We start from the raw sequence: 11,020 nt of genomic DNA on the forward strand, positions 1-11,020 counted from the left end.
AAACCTTATTATATATAGGGTTCAGTCCTGTCTACAGTTTCACACATCCACATAGGGTCTTGGAACATATGCCCCATGAATAAGGGAGGACTAGTGTAGATTTGTTTCATTTAATCTCATGATTTCTGGGCAGATTGTTGGCCAATGGAGGAAAGAGAAAGGCATTCTTAAGTGCAGTACTTGATAGCTCAAATAATCATTAATAGCAAAAGTAGTTTAGAAACAAAACAAGATTGAAGACCTATAATGTCTTTCCAAAGAGTCTTTGCATTAATGTTTAAATCTCTTCTCCTGAAACACAACCAATCTTTGTCTTTTTATTTAAACTACTGTTTAGTTGTTTCAGGTGTAATTTTGCCTTAATCCCTTATGAAATAAAACTAATCACCAGAATGTAGAAAGCATCCTAGTGACTGATTGGAAAACCTCTTTTTGTAAAATTATTAAAACATATTTTCTGAAAACTACCACCTCAAAAGACCAACAAGTTAGCTCGCAGAAACAATTTTATAAGTGAAATATATGGCAAGACATTAAATGTGCCAGAAAAAGTACCACTTTATATTCAAAAGGAAAAGAAGTCCCAAAGTAAAAACTGTCAATTACTGTCATCGGTTGGTCACACTGAAAGAGTTCAACTATATCACAAAGTTTGTGATATAGTTACAGTTAGGAAGTATGGACTTAGTTAAAATATGAAATATATAGAGTGAAAATATAAAATATGAAGCCTTCAAACTACCTATGTTATACCCAGTTCATAAATTGGCAAATTTTCAATTTAAATAAGAGTACTGTCCCTATATCCACCAACTACATGCATGATGTACAAGAGTAGTACTATTAGAGTGTCTTTATTTTCTACCTCTCTTCATTTTCTCTTTCTGCTCTTCTTCCTTTCCAAATTACTTCACATTCTTATTTCAGACATCTGCATCCTTTAGTATAAACACTTAGAAATCTGAATAATATGATGGCCATCATGGAACATAATCACACTCTACATTGATGAATGACTATTTACAAAATGATGTCTGTCATTTAAAGGAGAAAATGTAATTGAGATTTTAAATTCCAAATAAAATGCTACAACTCAAATGACACTGACTAGCTATGAGCTTCTGGAAGTCACCCACCTGGGGCAGCATGCGATTTTCTTCCTCCAGCTGTCTTACTCTTGCCTCCAGCTGCCTAACATAGGACAAGGTTGATTCTAAAATTAAAAAGAAAGAACTCACATTATACACACAGGTCTTGTTTGGTACACTGTCAGGATATTTCTGGCTTGATTTATTCAAATCAGGTAGTGATTTAGTCTGCTATTTAAAAAAAGAAAAAAAAAATTCCCCCCAAAACAAGAACAGAAACCGTTGAAACCACAGTTTTGAACAATTTTACGGTATTAAGAAGTACTAGAAAAATTTACAAGTGGTGAGACTGCAGGCTTTTGCACACCAACCAGCCCTCAGAACATTAAGCATCTTAAAGGAAATTATTCCATCTTTTGTCCTTATTTGTGCCTTTTCAGTTTTCAGTGAGTTGATTCACACACAAGACTGTTTTGTAATGTTAACTATAACTAAAATAAATTACCAGTCCCTATTAAAAAATAGAAAACAAAATTTCAAATATCCAGTTCCCTTCATTTTCCCAATAAATATTTTAAGTGTTAACAGCAACATTTTTTCTTCTCACAAACCTATAAATATTAAGACTATCATTCAGAGAAGAGTTGTGAAAGCACTAAATATTTAGAGTTAGGCTGAATTTTGATTTTGATTTTGGCTGAGTGTGACAGAGACCCAAGTTTTCCTCAAATCTTTAGGTAAGCCAGGGGCAGATCGGAAATTGACTCTTGTTTTCAATTCTTCACAAGCTCAGGTGTGTGCTGAAAGCTCAGAGTCAGCATCATGCTTAGTTTCTGCTCTGTACTGAAACTCTAAAATTCCTAACTATAGGTCAGGAAGAGGGTCACACATTAAGGAAAGTGGAGTTTCATTTTGGGGAACAATCTGAGAGTAACCCTTCTTCATTAAAGTGAAAATATTCAAGCGCATCATATAGTAAATAGCAGCGATTCATTTATTACACAAGAACAAACAGATTTCAAGTACAGTGAAAGGTACATGACAATAGAATCCCTCCAGAGCATATTTCCAAAGTGAATATGAAAACAGCAGAACCTCCTCAGGGTTCCCATTCTTCAGCCTCAGAAAAACAGAAGAGCAAGAGGCAAGATGGTAGTGCGTTTACGAGGCAAGTGTTTGTGGCCCCTAACAACTTGTGATTGGGATGGATCTTGATTCAAATTAATACCCTGATCTGGAATCATCATGGAAACTCTATATTATTTTCATGTGGAAATTGTGTATATGTGTAGATAATTTCATTTTTGTGACCTCCAAAGCAACAAGGTTACCTTTTTTATTTTCTAAAATACATAAGAAGTGTCAGTCCTTAATTTACAAATGTAACAATTAAGCTCATCTCTGACCAGGCTACAGCTCACCTGTTTTCATAAACTGTTTGCAGAAAGTCCCCATCGCTGACACTAACATAATGATCCACTGACCTCCCATCAATGGAGAAGATCAGCCTCATATAAGAAGATAGAAACACAGGCAAAGAAAATTGAAGACATTTGCTAGAGATACCCTCTCATATTTTTTAGCTTAATAAAATGTTAAAACTCTGCTTTATGGACTCTTCCAAAGAGGAAAAAAAGTACACAGCATAAATGAACAGCAAGAGTATTGATTTCATGAGTCTGCTTTACTCTAGCAAATGAAAGTAAGTGATCTGCAGACCATCAAGATGTGAATGTAGATTGCCTGATTTATACCATTTGCAAACCCTGCTTTCTCCTCTAGAAAAACAACCACTTGATAAGGGTCATCCAAGTGAAAAATTGATCAGCAATATTCTATTTAAACCATGAAAAAATAAAATTCCTTTCTCCTTTGTTCACAATTTATGCCTAACACCTTTATTGCCCCATACTGCACTATCTCTAAGGCTGTGATACATAAAGCAGCTGAAAAGACTCCAGACAGAGTGATTCAGGTGATATTTGACAAATGCCACTGAATGGAATTTGTTTTAATTCAGTGACTATCTTTAGTCTCTTTAATCTATTTCTCTCTTTTTAAATCTTTGCAGTTTACATGTCTGATGCTTTCACTAAGTCTCTACTTAAATTACAAAAGTATTTTGTAAATTCAGAAAAAAAGGGGGGCAAGTTCTTGAGTTTGGGAAATATTCTCTAACTCCTATGTTTAATGTTGAATTTGGACTTGCAGATCAAGTTCAAATCTTCATTCCAAAGCAGGTACTGCAAATATGGGCCAGGACGGGAAGAGATAGGGAATATTTTTAAACAGGTAAAATAATGAAAAAAATTAGCTTTACAGTGAAGGCAAAGGTAAGAAAAGTTTTGAATTGGTTCATTCAACAAATATTTCCTGTGTCACTGAGTTTTGTCAGGCACTGTTCTAGAGTTGGAATGAAGAGGAGGCCAGTTATCGCAAATCTTAACAGATTTCTCAGAATACAAATTCCCTTTTAGGATTACAGGCCTTTGTGTTGTGGTCCAGAAGGTCCCATTAATTGTTCCAGGCTCTTAGCTTCTGCTGCAATTATTATTTAACAATTAATGGATACTTAAAAACAAAAAAAATCTTCGGGATTGGGGCGCAGGAAGAATCTGATCTGCATGCATAAAAGGACTCAAGTCATTTTGTTTTATTCAACAAGAAACTGATTATGCCCTTTAATGAGGGTAGAATAGGCAAACATTTTTCTGGAATATATTGTCAGATCAGCCCTGAGTCCTGAGTCCCTGAGTCCCTGTAGGAGAAGCCAGAGGGGTGGACGGGAACCCACCCAATCTTCCGACTGTGACACAAGGAAAAAAAAATATTTGTTTTGTTAAGTCCTTGGGATTTCAAGGTTTATTTGTTATGACACCCTAGGTCAGCTGAGCCTGACTAGTGTATATAACCAGTAATGGGATAAAAAATATGTAAACTATTTTTAAATAAAACAGAATAGGATAAAGTATAAGAAACACCACACTTTAAAAAAAGTCACATCACACTCCATGGCCCAGTCATAGTTGATTATTAGAAAAAAATTGGTAGAATCTTCTCGCGGTGTAAGAAAGAAAGAAAAGAAGCCTCGTGGGTACGGGAACATATTTCACCACCTCTGCTACAACCCTGTCCCCACACAGGCAGAAGATGTTCTTTCCTTCTTTCTTCCTTTCTCAAGGGTGTCAACTCTAACATAAGCTGGGCTCCCATGACACAAGGAGAACATAAAGGACAGCTGTACATTGATGGACCTAAGACAAGTGTCTGACAAAAACTGGCATTCTTTTTATCATAAAGTGATACATAGAAAACTGCATTAGAATGTACTATCATTTGAATTGACCATTACCTTCCATACCAGTGGCTGACAGCTTTGAAAGACTGAGATTTCAGAATGCCGTTTGGCTTTCAGAACTCTGAAAAAGAGTCTCCAAAGAGCATCAAAAAATAGCCAAATTCTCTGCTATAAACTACATAAGATATATTATAATGGATTAAAGAAGGACCCTCTATTCAAGGAACCTACAACTAATTGGGGGAAAACAAGAGGAAATAAATTGTAAAACAATAAGGCAATATAAAATTCAGAGCTAAATCCTGTGAAACAGGAGCAAAGGAAGAGATCAGTATTGGCTGTATTTTTTACGAAGGAGAAACTCAAGCTTAAAATGGATCAATAGAATTTTGATAGGCCAGAGAGATATGACTGGAGCCACAGGATGGACAAGGGCCCGAAGCCAAGAATGATCCCGTTGCAAACAGAGAAGCAGCAAAGGACTCATATGAGGCGGAGAAAGGAACATGCTGTGGAGCAGAAGGAGGAAAGGCCAGGTTATGCCCACGGTCATGGATCTGGAAAAGCAAACGTCGAATCACAGTAATCCCGATGGCAATTTGCCTTCAACCTCCCAGACATTGGAAAAGCACGGTGAAGCAAACAATGTCTACGTGAAAATCCAACTACATTCTCACAGTGTTCTTTGGGTAAATTTCAGGCACATTCTCAAAGCAGGGAATGTATCTCTCCATGTACCTCACTTTCCTTTGAACCTACATGTAAAAGTTCACAAGCATAAGAGACACGCATAAGAATTCCACTAAATTCTACATCTTCTAAATGATTCCAGTCTTAGAGGGGAAATGTGCTTTAGAGGTTTTCTAAGTCCAACCTGTCCCTCAATCCCCTGACTTATTTTGCAGATAAGAAAACTAAAGCCCAGAGAGTAGTGAAGTTGGCCCCTAACATTGGGAATTAGGCAAATATATTCAAACAATTTTAGTTGCTAGGGTACCATAGTTATTCTCATTTTGGATCTTCTAATAATCAAGTGATGTCAAGCTTCTTACATACATAAGTACTAAGTTCTCCTTTTTTCTTGCTGATTTTAGATATTCCTAATGGATTTACCTTTCAATAACTTGATGTTTTCTTTGGATAATGTTTTTGACTTGATTTCACTTCAAATAGCCTGAAATGCATTCAATCATATAAAGGAGCTCAATTTTTTCCCTCTGTTAGTTAGAAAACACTCTCGTCAAAATATTAAACACTCTGCAATTCCCTTCAATTTCTAAAGCAATGTTTCTCTCCCTACAGAAACATTCATCCTTAAAATCACCCATGAATTACTCTGATTATTGTACATAAAAGGTTTATTATTGGTAGTTGCAACTGTCTAAGTTTTATCAAACTTCAGAGTGGTTTTGATTAGATGAAGTGCCATTGTGTCTCCAAAGTTTCAGGGCAGGATATAAAATATGGTAATGGTCCTTTCTAACACAAACCACAGCATTTTAAGAGTGTACAGGAGGAAAATCATTTGGAAGACGTTGGCTTTTCTGTGGTTCTTTAAGCGTTAGTTTCTGCTCTGGTTTGACGTTTGTCCCCCCAAAACTCATGTGGAAATCTAACTGTCATTGGAACAGTATTGAGAGGTGGGACCTTTAAAGGTGATCAGGCCATGAGGGCACCACCTTCATGGGTGGGATTGGTGCCCTATACAGGGATCAGTTCAGCCTCCTCTTGCCCTTCATCCTTCAGCCATGGGATGATGCAGCAAGAAGGCCCGTGCCAGATCTTAAGACTTCCCAGGCTCCAGAACTGTGAGCCAATACATTTCTGTTCATTACAAATTCCCCAGTGTGCGGTATTCTGTCATAGCAGCACAAAATGGACTAAGATAGTCTCTCTCAGCAAAAGAGTCCAGCAGCCACATGATTTCCAATTCATAGGCAATCTTTTCAACAAACCCCAAACTCTAAATACATGGCTTATATTAGTTCCAAATTAATCTCACTATTTATAGACTTTTTCACATTCCCAAGGAAATTAATTTGAAATTGTATATTTTCAAAATTATTACTGTTCTGACAAAAAGTGTTTTTCTTCCTCAGGCAAGCAAAGGTCAGCCTCCTACTTAGAATTCATATTAGCTCCATAAGTATAAGTGATTACATTTCTCACTGTAATTTGATGGTCTTCTTATTAAAAAAAAAATTGTTGGAATCAGCACTTTCAGATTTGCCTGGATATTTATTTAGACTGCCTTATTAGCAGAGATAGAATTTTTTTTAAATGGGGCTTTAATTGCCCTGAATAAGTAAAAACTAGTATCAGGTCTCGCTCTATCTATGAAGCAAATTCTACTCGTTTCAGACCCTTTTCTCTGTGCTGACCTGAAAAAAATATCAGATAGCTATTTCCTACCCCTCTCCTCCCATGCAGCCTGCTCATTTTCTCACTGGCCCAGAGCTCTCTTAGCTCTGTCTCTGCCTATATCTTCCCCTAGGCAGAAATACTCCCCTCCATTCTACTCTGCCTAGTCAAATACTTCCTATTCTTATATTAATAGAATGAAAAATAGCTTTCAAATAATTAGAATTTCCAAAGATTAAACTGCATTGTACAATAATGAGCTCAGGTTGTTGGATGTATTCAGAGAAAACTCAATGAGATGTTGCAAAGCTTTCTACCTGTGTGTGCTGTTAGGCTGGTCCCCGTAACTCTTTCAATTATCTTTCTGCTCAACTCATTTGTCAATAAGTCATATATTGAATGTCTTGTGATTTCTCCACCTACTTTCTCATAGTGTTACTTAATTTCAAATGTTGCCCAAAAATGCTACATGGAAGTATTTCCCTAACCCCCACAGATTGACTAGTGGTGTTCCCTGCAGGGGTTAATGCATACTTGATGATTTACTTTACTATTAAAAGACTTCTTCATCCAATAGTTATTATCTGCTGTGTGTCAGACACTGTTCTAGCTACTGGCAATATAGTAGCCAGCAAGAGTGATAAGATCTGGGTGTTCATGGAGCTCCTGTTCTAGTGGGGAAGGCATGCAATAAAAAGCAAACAAATAAGGTACTTTATGAAGGTGACATGTGCAATAAAGACAACAAAACAAGCCAGGGTACTAAGATAGAGAGATTTTGGGAAGACGGTTACTTTAGCAAGTGTGGCCTGGGAAGAGCTTTCTGAGGACTATGACGTATTTACCAATAAGCCAACAATGCAAAGATTTGGGAGATGAGATTTCTAGGCAGGAGGAAAAGTAGTGCTCAGACCCTGGCTGGAAAGACTCATATTCTGAAATCTAGTCATGAGGGGGAAGTGATAGCAGCTTGAGACAGGGGTCTGTTTGTCTTATCACCTTCCTCCACTGCTTATATTTTTAAAACCTTGTGGTCTTTTTGGCTGTTTAAACTTTGACACAGTTATAAACTCTTCAACTATTATGCTTTCCTTTTAACAAAAACCTTAGCATTGTATGCGGTGCCTCTCACACCCCACTTCCTATTCATTGGGAAATTCTGTTGACCCTATCTCCAAAATATCCTGAGAATCCAACCTCACAAAGACAAAGATCCCTGCTCTCACTCTCTCTGCCCCAGCTGTGGGACCCTCCATTTCTGAATACCACAGGTGTTTTCCTGTCCAAGGAACTTTGCCTTAATTGCACCCTCTTTCTGGAATGCTTTTCCCCAGACAGCTTGGCTAACTTCCTTGCCTCCTACAAGTCTTTGTTCAAATCACAACTTCTGAGTGAGACTCACTCAATCCTCTTCATTTAATCCTGCAACCTGCCACCACCTCCAACCCATGCTCCTGATCTCCTTTATCTTGTTTTACTTCTTAGTTTTCATCAAAATACCTTATCACTTTCTATCATATAAATTAGCTTGTTTATATGTTACGTTTATTATATATAAGGTCTGTCTCTCCCCACCAGAATGTAAACTCCACAAGGCAGGGATCTTTGTCTATGGTATTGATTGACACAGCCAACTGCCTAGAATAGTGTCTGGCAAAACAAAATTTTATTGAATGAATGAATGAACCATTTATGTAGACAGTGTCCTGAAAGGAAGATATTTCATAGTACAGACTTATACTTTTCAATCATTCCAGGCAAAGCAGGATTTGTATTTAAATAGAACCTGATACCAATTCTGTTGTGCCATTTGCAAATCATTCTATGGAACACTAAACTTGGATGAAACTTCAGGCAGTTTCTCAAATGATGTCAGATCCAATTATTTGTGGGTAATTTCAATAAGAACATCTGAAATGTTCACCAGGTTCACAAAGGGGTGTGTGTGTGTGTGTGTGTGTGTGTGTGTGTGTGTGTGTGTCAGAGAGAGAGCATGCATGAGAGAGCACGTGCCAGCTCACATGCTGCTATGGTCTGAATGTTTATGTTCCCCCCACAAATACATATGATGAAACTTAACCCCCACAGTGGTGGTATTAAGAGATGAGACCTTTAGGAGGTGATTAGGTCATGAGGGAATGGGATTAGTGCCCTTATAAAAGAGGATTGAGGGGGCCCTTTTGCCCTTCCACCATGGGAAGACACATGGCAGGTACTATGTATGAGGAACAGGCCTTCACCCAACACCAAATCTGTCAGCTCCTTGATCTTGGACTTCCCAACCTCTAGAACTATGAGCAATAAATTTCTGTTGTTTAAAATCACCCAATCTATGGTATTTAATTAGTCCCCAAAAGACTAAGACTTGGCATGGGAGGAGGGAAGGAGTGGGGAGAAAGAGCGATGAACAGAGAAACAGTTGTCGGGGGAGGATCTGCTAAATATGAACTATTTCTACCACTAAAATTGTGGAAAACAATATAAATGCCCTTCAGCTGGAAATATGCTTAATAAGGTTACCTTTTGGTTACAAATACCCACTGGAAGGAACTAAAACTTCACCTGGACATTTGCCCCCAGTCCCTTCCCGCGAGGGGCACCGAGGGAGCAGGAGCAAGTGCAGTCGTGGGCACTGCACGGGGCAGGGGCCATCTGGGCACGGAATGAGGGGCTTGAGCTAGCAGAGAGCAGCCTGAGGGGGGAAGGGGGTAGTTGTCCTTATCAAAACAGGTTATGTTTCTCTATGAAAACTGTCATTTCAAAGAAAAAAAAATAACAGTACAATGTGCTATCCCATCTATTTTAATTAGAACAAAGGCTGAAAATACTGAATCATTTCCCAAAAAAAGTATGACAGAAAAACTGAGTGCCATTCCTTCAGTGCTATACAAGTGCTGTCTCTTATGAAACAGTCCTGATTTTGTTTCACTTATTATTTCCTATAAAAGAATAAATAGTTAAGTCAGACATTTAAAACTGATGATTTGCACATAAATCAATTTAGAAATTAGGAAAAAAAATTATTGGGGGCTATGTCCTTTTAAAATATTCACCATAAATTTGTTAAACTCTCTCCTTTTCCCAAAAGAATTTTTAAAATGGAGGAAAATGGCATTTTGTGGCATATTTTTGTCATCCACCTGTTTACCTGCTCCTTGGGGATTGGCACCTGGTTGTTTCAGCTTCCATTTCTCTCTGTGTATGAGCTAGGGTAGGGGTTCCATGTGGCAAGGCTTTGCCTTACAGTTCTTTTCCGAGCTTCCCTATGACTAGCACGATGCTATATGCTAGAACGTGTTCAGTAACTCATTGTTGAAGGAAAGGAGGGAGGAAAGACCTTGTTATTCTGCTCCCAATTGCCCCAGCTGCTACTCAAAGTTTTGTGTTCCCCGGGATAGTTTAAAGCAGTTACTCAAAATGCAGTCAAATTTCCACCTATAAAACACACAATAAGAAGCAATCTAAACAGAAGTCTGATTCAGAGGAACTTTTTTATGCTCTAAAATTGCCTTCACATTTACTCTTCCCTTTGAAAGCATCAACCTCACAAAGGAGGTACTAGGTAAGCAGCAATAAATTGGGCTAAAGAACTGGGGACTATATGGAAAACATTTCAAACTCTACAGAGCTATTCAGCATAAATACCATTTTAAGAGCTATTCAGGGTTAAAATGTGACTTACTTTCCACTGGTATGTTGCTGCTGTTAGTGTTGTCATTTCCCAGAGAAAATAACTGCCTTTTCCTAATGCCAGAGGATAAAAATGGATAAAATGCCATTTTAATAAGTGTAACAATTTTCTTTAATGAATGTGGCCCCCTTGTAAGTGCACCTTGTTGGTATTATCAATGAACGCACAAGGAAAAAAATCTGTAAGAACACATTTTCAAAAGACAGGAAACCTATAAAAATGTTATTTTCTCTTAGAACAATAGTATGCCTCTTTAGGTATATTTAGATATCTTGAAAAGCCTATATATAGTTGCCTTTTCATTATCATTATACTTTTCTGAAAAATAAAAATAATTTTTATCAAATTATACAGCAAAGCATCATTAATTTGAACTTCAATTGGCAATTCATAAAAATTTTGTTCAATTTAGCCTACATATACTCTCTGCGCTGGCTATGAAACAATCGTTGGCAAAACAAACACATAGCATAATAATTGAGGAACGTTCCCTTATACAAAAAAAAGCGCAATATTTTCACATTTTATTTAGCACTATCTGTACACAAAGTGATTATTTCAAATAAATCTAGTTAGTTTAGA

The 11,020-nt window shown here is 37.3% G+C and overlaps 1 protein-coding gene across 1 annotated transcript in view; it reads right to left on the bottom strand.

Annotated features, from left to right (window-relative positions):
* CCDC85A (coiled-coil domain containing 85A) overlaps window positions 1-11,020 on the bottom strand; it is a 208,561-nt gene that overhangs the window by 48,741 nt on the left and 148,800 nt on the right. Inside the window, exon 4 of the mRNA XM_012649844.1 lies at window positions 1,137-1,213. Coding sequence (XP_012505298.1) covers window positions 1,137-1,213 — 77 coding nt within the window. The remainder of the gene's footprint in view (window positions 1-1,136; window positions 1,214-11,020) is intronic.

The sequence above is a fragment of the Propithecus coquereli genome, unplaced genomic scaffold (assembly GCF_000956105.1).
Source record: "Propithecus coquereli isolate 6110/MARCELLA unplaced genomic scaffold, Pcoq_1.0 Scaffold305, whole genome shotgun sequence".
Lineage (NCBI taxonomy): Eukaryota > Metazoa > Chordata > Mammalia > Primates > Indriidae > Propithecus > Propithecus coquereli.